At 43.8% G+C, this 17,149-nt stretch overlaps 1 protein-coding gene across 1 annotated transcript in view; it reads right to left on the bottom strand.

Moving 5' to 3' along the window:
* The window catches only part of ACACA (acetyl-CoA carboxylase alpha), a gene marked incomplete at its 3' end in the record, with an annotated part of 113,249 nt that overhangs the window by 89,736 nt on the left and 6,364 nt on the right, over positions 1 to 17,149 (bottom strand). The window contains 13 exon segments of the mRNA XM_082008650.1: positions 2,448 to 2,572; positions 3,983 to 4,071; positions 5,437 to 5,537; positions 6,128 to 6,316; positions 6,853 to 6,999; positions 7,913 to 8,047; positions 9,388 to 9,538; positions 10,578 to 10,723; positions 11,909 to 11,990; positions 12,876 to 12,979; positions 13,496 to 13,646; positions 14,474 to 14,637; positions 14,938 to 15,099. Of these exon segments, the coding sequence (XP_081864776.1) occupies positions 2,448 to 2,572; positions 3,983 to 4,071; positions 5,437 to 5,537; positions 6,128 to 6,316; positions 6,853 to 6,999; positions 7,913 to 8,047; positions 9,388 to 9,538; positions 10,578 to 10,723; positions 11,909 to 11,990; positions 12,876 to 12,979; positions 13,496 to 13,646; positions 14,474 to 14,637; positions 14,938 to 15,099 (1,746 nt within the window).

Below are 17,149 nucleotides of genomic sequence, written 5' to 3'. Positions count from 1 at the left end.
AACGACTGTTGCCAAAGAAAGTTCTGTAAATTTATCCACTCCAGGTCACCATGTGAATTCACAGTGAATAATTCAAGAACTGCCTTTGTTGTATTTGAAATACTAATTCCTGGGTGCTGTAGCGTTACTGCTCGAGGTAACAAAAATCCAATAGGACACAGGAGATCTGCCATGCCACAAGCGATTCTGTCCAGTTAAGGCTAGGATGTGCATACAACAGTCAGCTAAGTACATAAAATGAACATACAACTCCAAATCACACTATATTTCAACTAATATATGAAGGATGAAGTAGTTCCCATCCTGCGTTAAACGCCTGCTAGCTGAAAAAGGTGAATGATGGCAGCATAACACTATTACTAAAACCATCCTCAGAGCCCCGTGTTAATAATGGATTCCTGGGGATACATCAATAACAGCAACATAAGCATCAAGGTATTTTGACATGACGTTTGCCCTTGGAGGACAAACTTAAACCATCCCACATAAATAGCTTGGCAACCCATAAAATGCCACAGCCTTCACCATGATTACACCAAATGTGCCACGGGGTCCCTCAGACGTGAAGAGTAATGTGAGTCGGAAGAAAGAGGAATGAGAGTCTTTTGGTTAATGGCGTGACCTGTAACTCAGCGGAGGGTAATCCCTCGCCGTGCCAGAGATGACACTGTGACAAAAGGCACATTGCCCCTCCGGAGCCCCCGTTACCCACTCGATCTGAGCAGTCCCTGCAACGCAGCGTTCGGGTGAGGGCAGACGCCCGTTTGTAAGGCCTCGGGCACCGCGCTGGCGGAGGCCATACCAATGGCGCTCGGACCACTGGCTAGCTGCCCGGCTGTCTTCCACCACGTGCAACATGGTCTCTCCAGCTTTAAGGTCTAGCAAACTGGGATGTCGGCCTTTACATGAGTAGAAATAACAGACGGTGGTGGGAAGAATGACTACACAGGAAGGAAAAAGGAAAACTCCTTGACGTTTCTCTGCGTTCCCTATCTGCCAGCACGCCACTCACTCTCTCGGACAGACATCAGCCAACGTGAAGACACAGCAAGGCTCTGTGTCCATGACACGGCTTGCATGGAGGTGAAAAACTAGACAAAAAGTTTCATTCCTATTTTAGCAAGAAATAATCAGGATGACAACAACAAAATAAAGCAGGTAGCTGGCGCTGCACTGGCTTTTGCCTGCACTGATTGGCAAAGGCAGTGAGCAAAGCCTCAAACCAGCTCTTTGACAAGGCCTAACGCCTCCCCGGCACCCCCGTGTAATTACACACTTGAGTGACTGGACTCTGAAGAAAATTGAAGGCCTGAGCTGTGAACAGCTGCCATTTTCTCTCTCCATCACGCCAGCATGATTACTTGAGAAATGAACAGCCCCGGCTCAAACCTACTCCAGAATTCTCAGAGGAAATATGGCTCCGTGTTCAAATAATGAGATTCTTAAGGCAAGCGTTACTTACAATCACACCACACACCAAAAAGGGGAAAAAAAAAAAAAAGGGAAAAAAGGAGAACCAGAAAGAAAGAATGCCAGGGTCCTTATTTTACAAATTAGAATTTAAGAAACCCAGCCTCAGCCTAAGACAATTATGACTCTTTTTCTTCTTTTGAGAGTTATTTTGTGGATGGGTACTTTGGACGTATTTTTGGCAGTAGGAGACTACATTGGGAGGGAGGAGGGGAAGAGGGACAGGTACAGTATTGTAATTAGCCTCTTAAAAAGCAGGATAGCTAACTCTGTTCAGCTGAAAATCACACTGTAGCTAAATTCATCCTGCCATGAGGAAGGTGGGCATCCATTCTGCTTCAAGCATTATATGGGCCTCCACATGGGCTGGCTAGTGCCATTCACTACCAGGAAGTCACCCTCGTTAGTAATGAAGGACCATAAAAATGTTGCTGTTACAGAATTATCACCACAAAAAAAAAAAAAAAAAACACACCTGCTTTTTGTGCTGGTAGCATACTGCTTTCCAAGCAACTCCAGTTTGAGTACCATGAGCTATCTAAAGACAGGACCTCTCTGAGACCCCCTGAAGATGAAGCAGCAAACTAAACCAAGTATAAAGTCACAGCCCAGTGTCTAAAAGGTAGCCTCTAGCATCCTCCAAGTAAGAGTTAAGTCTGCATTCTTATCTCCCCACAGATGCTCACAAATCACTTGCGTAATTAGCCTTCATTGCACTCTGATAGGCAATCAATGCAGGACAGTCATGAACCAGAAGGTGCACCAACCCCAGCTGAACAGTATGTTCTGGGTCTCCTCTAATGCGTGGCTTACATGCCTGAAGAACACATGAAGAAACTCCACACTGCTGCCACTGCTTCTGTAGCTAGAAGGCTTGCATCTTTACGGATGAGAGATGTCAGTTCAGTACCTTTCAAAGCATCAAACACACAACTACAAGAAGCAGCAAATTTCTAGAGCACCCATAGAAAACTTACAATGAGCATCGTAACAAGCAGGTTCTTCTTGGTGACCTGAGCATGTGAGAAGATGTAGTTCAATACAGCATTCATATCACTTTTATTCTCTTCCCGAAGGGTGAAGACACACTTGTCATAGTGACCTGCAATCAGAAATGCACATTTTTTCCAGTCTCCACACCTCTGTGTCAAGGAATACAAGTTACCAGATGTGTCTTTATTTTTCTACACATACGTTTTGAGAATCTACTTTGCATGGCCCACACAATCAATTCTGGGAAGGAAGCATTCCTCCCACCACCACCCCCTCAACTGTAAACTTAAATTTAAACATCCTACTCTTATTAAAACAGTTCCAGTACCAAATATCTCCTCTGTGAGCAATACGAACAGAGGATGGTGAGCTCAGCCTTTCACTCAAATGACAACCAAAATAAAATAACAGCAAAAAGACTTGCACCATCCTCTACTACCAGCAAATTGAAGTGGGAATGAATCTGCAGTACCATTAGGGTGGCACAGGTACTGGAGCAGGACTAAAGAAAGTAGAGCAGAATCTGAAATACCTGTAAGAGCTAAAGCCTCAAAATTAGCTAATGCTTCATTGCCATCTTGTGCCTGGATACAGCAGTGCAATGCATTTTTTTTCAATTCTCAAGCTGAGTTTTGAGGTTTGTTCTTATGAACAGCAAACAGTTTCCTGGTATTTTACAGCAGGTGCAATAACATAGTGAGGGGTGGTTTTTTTACTGCACTTGATTTTCTTACTATAGAATTTAATAAACAGGCAAGATAGAACTTAATAGTGTGGAGAATTTTAACAGTTTTTCTGACTCTAATTTTTCTGCAGATGCTCAGAAATCAGGAAATAAAATCAAGCTTCTAATATGAAGCTCCTACATGTGGAATACCCGAGTGGGGGAACTCGCCAGTGGTGGGCCACTGCTGACAGAGTCAGTGAGGAAACACAGAGGAGAACTGCTTCATCTCTGATCTAGAACAAGCAGAGACCACACAGACCGGCTGAGCGTTAGCAAGCTCAGTAACAGACTAGAAATGGCGAAACAAAGAAACTCATAATTCAGTGAGCCCGTCATTTTACCCCAGGCTATACAGAAGTCCTCACTTAAGAGGATAATAAACTCATATAGGAGCTATTCTTTTGAAGATTTACAGGGAAAAGGAGCATTCCTACACCGAAAAGAGACCAGAGTCATATTATGACATCTAAACTGTGGGTAAGGTAACACGGGATGTAAAAGATGATGGATATACCAACAGTGGAAAACCAGCAGAACAGACGGCTTTGGGGTGGAGTTTGTCATTTGCTTGTCACAAGCATTATGAGCACTCTTACCACGAAAACTCAAACTGGACATAAGCTCTTCTACAAAAAACAGGATCTGACTGGCAGACCTTTAAAAGCAAACCTGTGCAGCTTCGCCTTACCATAAAGTTAGAGTAACCTTTCTTGAAGGTGGTCCATGTGGACCTTTTGGGACCAAATGTGGTTCGTTCAGAAACCAAACCCTTGACGTGCTTAAGAGACTCACCATGCTGAAATTGAGTCTCCACCTTCAGATACTGACGGAGCAGATCCATCACCACAGCTTTCATGTGACCCCGAATGCCACTCCGGTACCTGCAGAAGCATACAAGTCAAACCTGAGTGAGACTGGCACAGCCCTGCTCTGAAGACCTGCAAGTAACACTCAACATGATGGCAGAATAAGCCTGTGTGCTTACAGAAAGAAGTGCACCTGGTTCTGAAAACCCCAACTGTTATGTGAATACGTAACCCCTGCTGTTACTGTTGTGGGGTATCACAGCTCATGTTTTGCATCAAAATGTCCTTTTTCTTCTAAAAATACTCAAAACTCTACACACTGAAAGACATAACACACACCAGTGGCTTGATGATATGGCCAAGATGTAATCAGTGTCAGGAGAGAAGTTAAACCTTTCTTTCATATAGCAAAGGGAAAAAGTTTGCCAATGACACCAAGCTGGGTGGAAGTGTTGATCTGCTGGAGGGTAGGAGGGCTCTGCAGAGGGATCTGGACAGGCTGGATCGATGGGCAGAGGTCAACTGTATGAGGTTTAATAAGGACAAGTGCAGGGTCCTGCACTTCGGCCACAACAACCCCATGCAATGCTACAGGCTTGGGGAGGAGTGGCTGGAGAGCTGCCCGGGCGGAAAGGGACCTGGGGGTGCTGGTTGACAGCCGGCTGAATATGAGCCAGCAGTGTGCCCAGGTGGCCAAGAAGGCCAACAGCATCCTGGCCTGTATCAGCACTAGTGTGGCCAGCAGGAGCAGGGCAGTGATCATGCCCCTGTATTCGGCACTGGTGAGGCCGCACCTTGAATGTGGTGTTCAGTTTTGGGCCCCTCACTACAAGAAGGATGTTGAGGTGCTGGAGCGTGTCCAGAGAAGGGCAACGAAGCTGGGGAGGGGTCTGAAGCACAAGTCTTATGGGGACCGGCTGAGGGAACTGGGGTTGTGGCGACGACAGTGTTGGTCTCTTCTCCCAAGTAACTAGTGATAGGACGAGAGGAAATGGCCCCAAGTTGTGCCAGAGGAGGTTTAGATGGGATATTAGGAAAAATTTCTTCACCGAGAGGGTGGTCAAGCATTGGAACAGGCTGCCCAGGGAGGCGGTGGAGTCACCATCTCTGGAAGTGTTCAAAAAATGTGTGGATGTGGCACTTCAGGACATGGTTTAGGGGACACGGTGGCGCTGGATTAATGGTTGGACTTGATGATCTTGAAGGTCTTTTCCAACCTTAGTGATTCTGTGATCTATATGAGTGCTTCATAGAGGCAGCCAGGAGCCACACACATGTGGCCCCCTCACTGTTGACCTCCCTGAGGGAAGTACACAGGGTTATTCCTAGTGATTTAGGCTCCGAGTGCAATAAAGCCATTTGAATAAAGACAAGCAGGCTCAGGTCTTTCAAGCAATAGGGAAAAAAAAAAGTTAGGGGGCAGCCCTGAAAATGGCTCACCTCTGTACAAGCTGCACAATGCTCTGAGTGTTCATGAAGAAGACCTCACGCTCTGATTTCCGGTTCAAGGTGGCTGCATGGCTATCCAAGATATTGGCAATCTGAAAGAGAGCAATCCCATGAAAGTCCCAGTCCTGGATGCAACAATCTGGCTGAACCATCAGCAGAAAATCTGAAAACTTCCAGACAAACCAGACCAGAGCACCAGCAGACTCCGGCAAAGGCCAAAGCCCTAAACTGCTAAGGAAGTTAATGACCTGACAACGACACAAAAATCAATGCACTGAGAGCATTTCATATACTGGAGAAATCATCTTCCAACATCTCATTACCTGGTCAGGCCTCCCTTAGTTGCAATCACTCTTTTTTTAAGGTTACATTGACAGTACAAATTGCACTGTTGCATAGGTACCAAGCAAAAAGCAAATAAATAAATAAATGCCCACAAGGCCACTGATATGATTAAACTGCTTCCAAACCGCCTGTTTAAAGCTGGGCACACATACCCTTCAGCACATGTAAAGGGGGCAAGCCTTTAAGCTCAAGTGATACAGGTATCTTTCATCATGAAGATCCCACGTTCAAACACACCTTTCAGGTCCAACTAACCTCCAGATAATTTACAAGAACTTTCTCTCTCTGCCCCAACGCAAACCAATTTTTATTCCTCTATCTAAGTCTGGCTGATCACCTGTTGGCTGGGAAACTGGCAGAGGACTGATGTGATGTTGCTGGCATATTGGGCCATCTCCTTCTTGATGGACTTCTCTACATTGGGTGGGATCCGTCCAGAAACACTGGTCATGATGTCCTGAAGTTCCAGCAGAGGCAAAGATGGATCTCTCAGTGTCTTCATTAGTCGCTCAACCCAGCCTTTCACCTAGAGAGAGACAAGTCAGTGTAAAGACAAGCATGAAGAAAAGAATAATCACCAAGAAGGGAGAAAAGGAAAAGCTTTTCAGTGAGGTCTTCAATACTGTTTTATCACACAGCTAGTCCCAGGGACTAAAACAGAGAACTGGGGTAGATGACGAAGCTGCTGTGCTACCTTACACCAACAGCTGACTCAAATTCATCCACTTTCTTTCCTCCTCCCTCTAGGAGTTCTACCACAGCTGGCTATTTACACAGCTCCCATGTACAAGGCTGCAGGCACAAGCAGTAAAGATCAAGCTCAACTCCTTGTCTTTGTCTTTGTTTTCAGTGCCACAGACGGGACCCTCCCATGTCTCACCTACTCTCTGGTGAGATTGACTATAAGGAAGGCTAAGAAAGAAAACTAAATCAAACTGGCACTAGCAGGGTAGTAACTGCCATGACTCTTGGTCCACTGGCTGTGACATGCGAATTGGCCAGCCTTACCTTGAACTGAAAGAATATTTGTGCTCTCGCTCTGAAACAAGAAGTAACTAGTACCTTGCTGCTGAAGTAGGGCTCTGGCAGGCAGTATCCATTCATCACATTGACCAGGTTATCTAGGACATAATGGAAGATGCGGTGGAGTTTCTCGCCTCGAAGTGCTGTGCTCTGGATCTGCGGCAAGGTACCCGTGTGCAGTTCAGCCTGGAAACACAATGAACAGCACAGTGTTGCTAACCCTCCTGTATGGCATCAGGCATGGTAGTAACATCCAGTTACCCTTGACTGGAGGCTCAGATTTAACTTGGAAGAATTCCCAGGGTGGAAAATGCACTTGGCTGAGAGACAGAAAAGTTATGAGCTGTATCTCCAAAAGTTTTATGTTGTGTACAGCCACAAAATAAGCTTCCAGCCTCTCTCCCAAATACGTTAAAGTTTATCTCATCGTTTAGATCCAGGATGACCAAAAATCTCAAAGGAGAGCACAGGAAAAGCCAACAGTTTGCTGCTGACAATCACTTTCCACCCACTGCACAACAACTTCCCACAATTTTCAACTAGCTATTGCTAAAGGAACAATAGAGTCTCTTCCACCATGAACAGCTACATCCCAGCCTACCATCCCTAAATGAATGTATCTCTGCCTTTCACCTTAGAAAAGGTCCATATCCTAGGCTCTTTTTTGTATTTCCAGATTTGCTACAATTGCTTTCACAGGGCCCGACACTCTTGGAGTGGGGATATCAACTCCCGTCCTCCCAAAGAGGGTCACTTAAAAAAGAATACATGGTAAAAAGAAATGAAATAAACATGCATAGGAATAAAGCAGACAGAAAAAAATCTGGTCAACCTCCAATATTCTAGACAGCCATGTACCCACAACAGTACTGAGGTAAGAAGAGAACAAGAAAAGTACATAAGCTTAGCCTGAATCAGAGAAAGAGACAATAATCTGAGTCCAAGTCCTCATCTGAGACAAATAAATGTTAAAGTGCCAATTCCAGTACAACGCATAAGTCTGAAACTGGTTCAGTACTCTGGACCATCTTGTACCACTCTCAACATCACTCCCTTACTAAAAACACAACAACCATGTGCACTTCCTACAACTTCTTACCTGCTGAACCCTGCTAGGATCATCCAGCTGGAGCTTCGCAATCACACAGCCTGGATCCAAGACTGCCCCTGGGCGTTTGACATAATGGATGCAGCCTGATTCTCCTGCTGTTAGTGTCATCACCATTTTCATCACCTGTAGCAAGGAAAACAGGTTACACACTCAGCTTCCATGTTCCCCAAATGGTTCCAGTTTTGTGAGCCAGCAGCCAATGTTCTACCACTAACCTGCAGGAGCACCTTTTGCTTTCAGGCTTTGTCAAAGGCTTAAAAGCACACACACAGGGAATGAAACCCCAGACACTCAAGTGAATGGTAGAACAAAATAACCGGCCACAAATGAGGGCAGCAGGAAGCCATCCTCAGGAATGTCACCTGCTCCACACTGCTTGGACCAAACAGGTAGTAAAGAAGGTCCCACACTCAACACAATGAACAAAGCAGATACAATTTACCACTGCAGCTGCTGCACTTTAAAGGCTAGAAGTGGGAGAGCCACTATCAAAAGCTACAGCAACACACTCAGTTTTTGCACAGGGAACTAGGATTACTTTCTAGAGGTCGCAGGTCTCAGACTGCTGTTCACAGAGATGCTTCCTTAGATCAACCATGGAAGCTCTTGCCTTCAGAGCAGAAGGGTTGGGTGTGGGGCGGGGAGACAGTCTAGTTTTACCATTGCTGTACTATACACCACAACAGGGAACACAGGAATAGAGTAGGTGGTTCCTTACTAGACCTGGCTGTGTTGCCGTGTAAAAGCACTTACATAAAATATCTGGATCTCCAGCTTGATATTTTTCTCCTACACATTGTCCCCAATTGGTTTAATTGCCCCTCTGTCAAAACACACCCTCCCCTCCCTCAAATCTGTTTTGAGCCATGCACTCCTACGCAACCTCTCGTGCTTTCCTCACAGTGATGCAGAAATTGCTCACCCTCCTCCTCTCTAAGAGTTAAGTAATTTCCAAGGGGGAAGGGAGGAGTGACACTTCTTAACTCATCTGACCAATCTGAATAAATGATCAGGTAATCAGAGAAGTCTTAATTTGTTACTTAATTCTGGCATATAACTCTGCTTCTGAGTCTGTGTTGGCACTAAGCAGTGGTCTACAAGCAGGCGGTCTTCTTCACCACAGCTAAAAAACACAATACACGTGGATCTCACTCCGCCTTGGTATCACAGCAAGATGATAACCCATGGTTTCACTGCTGAAAAATTTTGCTTATCATTTGATATACAGTCATTAACACTCAAATTTCAGCTGTTAAGTAATTTCTTCCCCACCCCATCACTCTCACTCCTGATTCCTGCATTAGTCCAGGTTAAACCACAGGCAAAGTTTGGAAAGGAAATACTGTGAATTATCCCTCAATGCTCAACTCCCAGTTCCAAAGCATTCAATTTTTTTTCTCCCCAGCTTTTGCCTGGGCAGATTCAGCACCTGCAGCCATGTCAGTTCTTTGAGACTCTTTTACCTCTATTTCTGCAAAGCACTGGCCTGCAAACACGTGTCCCCCATCCTCTACCACATACTGGATAAGCTTTCCAGCCGAAGGCGAGCGCAGAATGGAGGGATCATTCTCCTTTTCAAACACACAGGTCTTGTTACCTATAGTGATGCGATACCTAGGAAAGAACGGGACAAATCACTGCAACAGCATTTCTTGTGGAAAACATGGGAAGCAGAAAACCCATCCTCTCTTTCCCTGTTCTACTTCAAAAGAAAACTAAACAAGAACACCTCAACCAGCTCTTCTGAGCTGAATGGTAGGGCCCTGCATATGAAAGATTAATCATATCAAAACAGGACTACAGGGATCAGAAACCAGACAGAATACCCTTAACAAGGTTGTATGTATGTTACTTTTGTGCTGCTTCTCTACCAGCAGGTACCACTCACTGTCAGAACCAGAACCAATGAAGTTCAAGATTTCGTATAGAGAAAAACTGATGTTAGTGGAGACTACACTTGCGATACCTAACACACAATACAGTCACCAAACTGCCCCCCTCATGCAAAATCCTCTTGTATACAGAGCAAAGCTGAGAAGAGCAGGATGTACCCAGGTAGCAGACTGAGAGGTTAGATTTTACAGCAATTTCCAACCCAGAAAGTTACCCAAACTCTCTTTGTATTCCTGACCAGATTCATTACATTTGTCACAGAAAAGAAACCAGCAGAGGGGGCAGTGGTTCACACTCCAGAAGCTGGACATTTACTGACCTTATGGCTATGAACACTGCAGGGAATTTTGAAGGAATGCAGTGAAATAGTATCTATTTTTAAGGCAGCTGTGGAGTTTCAAGGATTTTAAAGATTTTAATGTTCTGGTTTTTGTTGTAGTTCTGGGGTTTTGGGGTTTTTTGGGGTTGTTGTTTTGTTTGTTTGTTTGTTTTTTAATTATACAAAAGGGCACTTTTAAAGGGCCAGCAGGAAACTGGACTCTGCACGGGCACACATTCAGATCTTTCTTCTAAGAGTAGCCAAGATCTGTTATTCAGGTGAAGGCAACTTCTCTCTTTAAACTCGTCCATAATACAACTAGTAACCACTTCCTAGGAGAGAATTCCATTCCCAGCTGATCTTTGAGAAGCATAAAGTTACAAGGACACCTAATTTTGGCTTGTATGTAAATGTCAAACATTAATCTTTACACGTTGCTACCTGTCCACTTCTTCTTTCATGTAGGTAGTATAGCTGCTACCATCATAAGATAGGAGCAGTCCTCCGTCACTCAGGCGGTGCACATCAACTTCCACACACGAGCTGTTCATGATGACCACGTAGGAATTGGGAGACTGTCGGGTCACCTGCAGATCCACAAGAACAATACGTATCACAGGAAATAAACGCAGCATTGATAGTGCCTTGGTTGCCACAACATACACAGTTTTAGAAGCACGGCAACTGTGGGAATTAAAGAAAGGGAACAGAGTGATTTGTTCTTGTGCTAGATGGAAAAAAATAATGTAAAAACAACTGGGATCACAAAGCCAAGCATTTAGCAGTCAAAAGATGCTAGAACTAATGCTGTCCATGAATCTTGATTTAATCCTCTCACACTTATGCATTAATTGTACAGGTTTGATTACACAATCATATACCATTTCTTCATGCCAATCTATGTACAAGTCACAGTCGTGTGCTAAAGTGCATAATGAATGAGATAATTAAAAAAAAAAAAAAAAAAAAAGGAGAAGAGATTGTCTCACAGAGAAAGCAGCTAAAGCCCTCCCTGGAAAAAGGGGATCCTATCACAGTCTCTGCCACAGAGTCCCTATTTGAAGCTGGGTAAATCACTTAAAGCATACTTTAGCCGCTGTTCAGTACCTCTGTATTTCTCATCAAAGGGATGCCAAGATAAAATCATGAAGGTGCAGGGGTGCAGAATACTTATAGCTGCAAAAAACAGTATGTGGTCACGTCACTAAAAACTTCACCACAATACATTTGCCCAAGAAAGCTAATTAAGATTGCACAGGCAGTCTTAAGTCTAATATTTCCTAACTTTTGTACGCTTGGTTTTGCAACCTTTAAACAGTATTTCTAATACTGTTTTTTGCACACAGCAAAGAAAAAGCAACACTAAAGGGAAAAATTGCTACAAATTCTGTCATGCTGATGAAACTGGGCTCAAACACCCAACAGAGTAGATCTACATAGTCAGAAATATCAATTGAAAGTTTTGGTGAACCGACAGGCAGTATTCTTTGCCTGTAGCAAAGTATTCTTCATCCTGTGCAGAGCATTTCTTGACCCCGAAAGGTTAAAATGTCTACAGAGGTACACAGAGATATTGCAATGGAAAGATGTGATGGGCTATTATCATAAGGGAGATTGTATTGATTTCTTAACCCCACTAAAGCAGAGAAAATAAACCCTGCACTGATTTAATTCCAATAATTACACGTATTACAAAGATTAAGCCAGAGCAGCACACAGACATTTCCAACTAAAAGCGGCAAGAGTATGGGTTTCCACACTGTGCATCGTACCTTCAGCACATACTTCCGTCCTTCATAGATGAGTTCCACATCCACAGTGTTTAGCAGAGTATGAGCAGGCAGGACTTGGCCCCTTGAAAGAGAAGTACAAAACAAAACTGGCCTTCCAGAAGCCACCAAATGGCCATCAGAGGCCCAAGCAGGTTCAAAGATGCAAGCAAGAATTTGGAAACTGCTAGCAGAGAGATGGGAGTAGGCTTTTAAACCATGTCTTCTTAGGAGAGACATGTAACAGTTTGACAAAGCCAGCCCATCTCTCTCCAGCCGAACAGACCAGTGTTACTCTCCTTTCCATTCACCCACTTTTGCCTTAGAGAAGAGTCTGCAAAAGGAACATCGCAGCCTGAGTTACAGAACATGTAACACAACTTAACACAGGGATAAAGCAGCTGTTCCCCCTGCAGCTCTGTTTACATATGGATTCACCAAGAGGACACTGAGAGGAAGAATTCTGGTAAGAGCAGACCTGCCTGGATCACACCAGGTTTAGCCTGACTAGTCTCCCTACAGTGCCTGCTCTACTTTAAAGCCAGCAGGAGCAGAGAGCGTTTTCTAAGTAATAGTAGGAAACATTCAATTTGGAAAATTACGTCAAATCTGGAAAATTAAATCAATCCTCAAAACAGCAGAAAGACAGTATCTGGCAATTGAAGACTCCCTAATGTCCTAGCAGCACACAGAAAAAGAACTCCACATTTCTGAGCCATTTCTTGGAGCTTCTGCCAAAACTGCCAGAAACCAAACCAATCTGAGCAAACAGAAGGGGCTATTTTGGGGAGAGGCATAGGTATCTGCCAGTCTTCTTAGGCCTATAGATAAACAGCTTCCTGAGGCCAGCAAACAGCCAGCAGATAACAAACTGCATTTCTGGACTGTACTGTACTTGAACAGAACTTGTAAATCAAAACTAATTACTATCTGCTTATCAGCTATCTACCAGACCAGCTTGCAATTTTACCTTTCTAGAGAGTGCAGGAAGTTCGAGACACTGTTTCGGAAGCTCACGTCAGCCACATGCAGAGCTCCACACACCACTCCCAGCATGGTATCAGGCCTTTCAGCCTGGAAAGAAAGGGTATAACGCAATTACATCTCCTTTAGCTTCAGTCCATGCCGGACACACCCACTTGAAAAATCAACAGTCTCAGCTCTATTTTTGGTTCACAGCCAACCTCTCCTTAAAATTAAGCTGGTGTAGCATCCATGCAAACACTATATAGAAGCAATTACCTCTGTAACTCCTCAAAAGAAAACCACATTTTTTTCTTTCTGGATCAGATCTTGAGGCTCCACCCACATTTCCACTATAATCTGTCCCAAACTGCAAACCAAAATACTAGCCTTAATTCATAAGTACACTTTTCTGGCCAACTTTAAGACCACCTTTCCCTGACAGGGATGACCTGAAATTTTGATATAAAGAGTAAGGCCAGTGAAAATGTTTATTCATAAAATGGTAAGTGCATATTAACCAATCCTAAAAGCTTGTCCTCTTGCAACCAGCATGCACCAAGCTTGCCACCCACCCCCTTCCCCTCCTCACTGCAGTCTGTAGTCCTGTAAAGCAAGCAGCTGCACCTGAACTTTCTCAGCAATGAGCCGATCCAACCAGCCAGTGTCAATGCGGTTCTGCTGGAAGCTTTCTGTTTCCAACAGTTTAATCAAGTACTCAACAGTGGTTCGGAAATCCCCTCGGATGGACAGCTCCTTCAAAGCCACTACCATGTTTCTGAAAGGGAAAAGAATACCTATTATCTATCCCATACTAATGGTAATGTGCAACCTGGTAACTCTAGATAGTTCCCCATGAGCTGTTGAGAAAAAACAGTCTGAAAGTAATAGCAGAAGAGCATGTGCACTGGAGCAAGATCCTATATGGCACACTTGGGAATGAAAGAATATTGATTTTCTTCAATCTGCTGCTGGTGTGAACAACAGCAGCTCAGCCAGCTGCAGCTATGAGATCAGGAGTTCCCGCGGCTATCATCATCTAGGCAGCTACCATATGTCAGAAGTATACGTAAGACAGACAGACGTGGTCTCCACCCCACTCAGAATGGAACAGAGGCAAGGCTCTGGATGAAAAATGGCATGGGTGACAGGTCAGACAGCCCTGCCTTATGACCAGATGCTTTAACGTTCCACACCACAGAAGGACCATCAATGGTTTATAAACCATTATAAGGCATGGGCATAACAAGTTATCAGTGTTTTTCCTGTTAGAAGTCTTCCACCTGAATGCTTTCAAAGAGGGACTTCAACACAATGGTAGCTATATTGTACCCCAGCAGCAGGTATACAAGGCAGGAATGAAATGGCAAGGAAAAAAATAAAGAGAAGTAAGCAAAAAGTGTAGAAATGTAGGTGCACCACAGTGGAATTGCAAAGCAAGACAGGATGAGAAGCCTGATCATGATGTGGAAAACAAGGTAAAGAGAAGGAAACTTCTCTTAAAATGCCTAGAAGTAAGCAGTATTGTTTTACCCATGGCACTTTGGATAAAAAAGGACAAAATCAAGCAATTTTCAAGGTTCTACCACTTTTCTGACTACTTACGAGATGGCTTCTTCACGATTTTCTCCCCAAGAGAAGCAGTGACCAAATTGAGAATCGGCAAATTCATGAAGCCCTCCTGCAGCAGCAACACTGAAATAGCCCCAGACATTCTTATTGCTGCGGAAATTCAGTTCCTGAACTGTACCAGAACTGGGCTTAAATCCCTGTAAAGACAGACAGACATAGCTATACATCCTAAAGAAAAAGTAAATAATCCAGAATTAGGGAAGTAATTATCGTTCTGAAGGCTAGAGCACCACTTTGTGCTGCAACATGATATATACACAACTAAGTTTAGGCTGTGCCTAACCAGAGTCTACAGAACCCTCAGCTAAGTGAGATAAGGGAAGAATCTTTTAAATTTGCTGCCAAAATTTTCAGGAACAGTAGCAGGGACTGAACCTAGGTGTAAAGCCTACGGTTATCAGAGTGTCATCAGTAACTACAGAATTTAAAATGCTCACCTCATCAGGATTCTCACTGGTGATACGTGCAGCGATGACATGGCCACGTGGACAGGGCACATGGGCTGAATTCTCAAAATCAATAGATGTATCTCCCCATGGAGAAACACCATACATCACTCGGATATCCTTGATCCTGTGGAGGGGAATCCCCATGGCAATCTAAGGAAAAATAATAATAACAATAATGAAATAAAATAAAATAAATAATAAAAGAAACCACCACTAAGTAAGTTTCTCTCTTCACAGACAGTACCTATCCCTTGAAGAATTAATTCCACCAGTTCTCTGTAGAAGCTGATGCTGCAGTTCTAGCATAGCAAATATGCATGCCCTTTTTCTGACGTGAGCCTTCTCCATTGACATGTCTTGGAACATTCATATTTCTCAGGACAGCTGAGCTCAGTGTAATATCCACCTTAAGCCCTTCATCCAGTATTTTCCATTGACTGGTTAAAAGGCTCCAGAGGAAGCTGGCCAGTGCTAGGTCAGCTGAGGATGGGCACACATTAGGCCTGTTAAAAATATACTAAGATCCCAGTGAGGCAGAAGGCCACTAACTGGTTATAGGAAACTATGGAATTTTGCAACTATAAACTGCAGAGTAACCAGCAGAACTGGCTGCTGGCCGTATCTTTATGGAGTAAAGTTCAACTTGTTCTGTTCATTAACTGGGATTTTTTTTTTTTTTGCATCTACAGTTCAAAAAGAATGAGCTTTAGCTTAAACATTTATTTCAGTTGTCTATTAGCCAGACACCAACAGACAAAAGACCAAACTGGTTACGATATCAATGCACTATCCTATGAAATTGTATCTAGCGTCAGCAATATGAATAACAGTGCCCAAACAATGAGGAAAGCATCTGACCAGTTACAAAACTCGCAGTGCCTGGCAAATACAGACGTAGAGCTACTGGAATCGCCTCCTGAGAGAAGGTTTAGGCCAAAGCCAAAATAGTCTCCTGACAAAATGAAGATGATCCTGCTCCCGAGCGGCCTACAAGACATTGCAGTTTAACTGTTTGTCTTCTCTGCCATCTATCCAATAAACTTCAAAATGCAAACAGCAGGGAGAAGAAAGAAACTAGAAAGCAAGCAAGAGGGTAAGAAAGGGAGGGCTGAGAAAATGGAAGTAGAAAAGCACGTAGAGCTCCTAATGTAGCGTAAGACAAAGAGGGAAAGAGGACTGCGACATTCATCCACTGGTGGAAAAGACGGGGGCTGAGAAGAGGGAGATAGCATGGCAGCACACAGGGGCAGAAGCGACAGATGAGCCACAGTATATGCAACAAATGCTTTCTACAGGATCTGTGATGGGTTCCCTTCATTACTTTGGGGATCAGAACAACAAAAGCCTACTCATTTGTGTAAGCCATAACTGTCACCCACTGTCATGACTTCCCCTTGAAAAAGCAATAAATCAAAACAAATTCTTCGTGACTTTGCCACATCTATTCAAATACCTAATTATTAGGCACAAATCCTGTTTTGTAGAAAGGCTAAAGAGCAGGGACCTCAGCCAGGAGGAGGAAGCATCTGCGATGAGCGAGGGGCTTAGAGGTGGAAACAATTGCTCTAGAAGTCAGGAACTGCTCATCAAAATTAAAAAAGACCCAAGTCACTTTCCTAACTTCAAACAACTGCTGAATTTGCTGAAAGATGAAAAATCCAATTGTCTGTTCTTTTTTCCCTCCCTTTGTCATTAGAAACGCTGGGAAGAAGCTGTTGCCCCTTGGAGGCAGTGGGCGATGCACCGCTCAAAACTGGCACAGCATTTGATCGCACTGCTAGCCTCAGAAGCCAGCTCGTTTCACAAAATAATTACAGAGCTTAAAGTTGAACTGCTCATGGCTACAGCTTGTTGAAACAGGCTTTTTTTTTTTTTTTTTTACCCACAACCTTTCCTTAAATCAGTTTTCCTACCTCTATGTTTTATTCCTCTATTGCTTCCCTCCACACTCCTTTTAACTGAAGGTCTACCTGAGCAGTCCAAGAGAAACAACTAGAAAATAACCTATCTTTGCTTTCCAAATCAGAAAGAACCAAATGGTAGAGCTATAACCTAGTGAAACAGTCATAACAGAAGGAATGCATATGTACGTTGGAATACTGAATGAAGCTTTGCTCCAGCCACAGAAGAAAAATCCCAAGAAATTATCAAAATGGGCCTGTAAGTTATTGGCTACTTTTGTTGAGGACGAAATGTGGGA

The sequence above is a fragment of the Phaethon aethereus genome (assembly GCF_964289735.1).
Source record: "Phaethon aethereus genome assembly, chromosome: 19".
In the NCBI taxonomy this organism is placed as follows: domain Eukaryota; kingdom Metazoa; phylum Chordata; class Aves; order Phaethontiformes; family Phaethontidae; genus Phaethon; species Phaethon aethereus.
The sequence above is the reverse complement of the archived record's forward strand: the minus strand, read 5'-3'. Positions and strand labels throughout refer to the sequence as shown.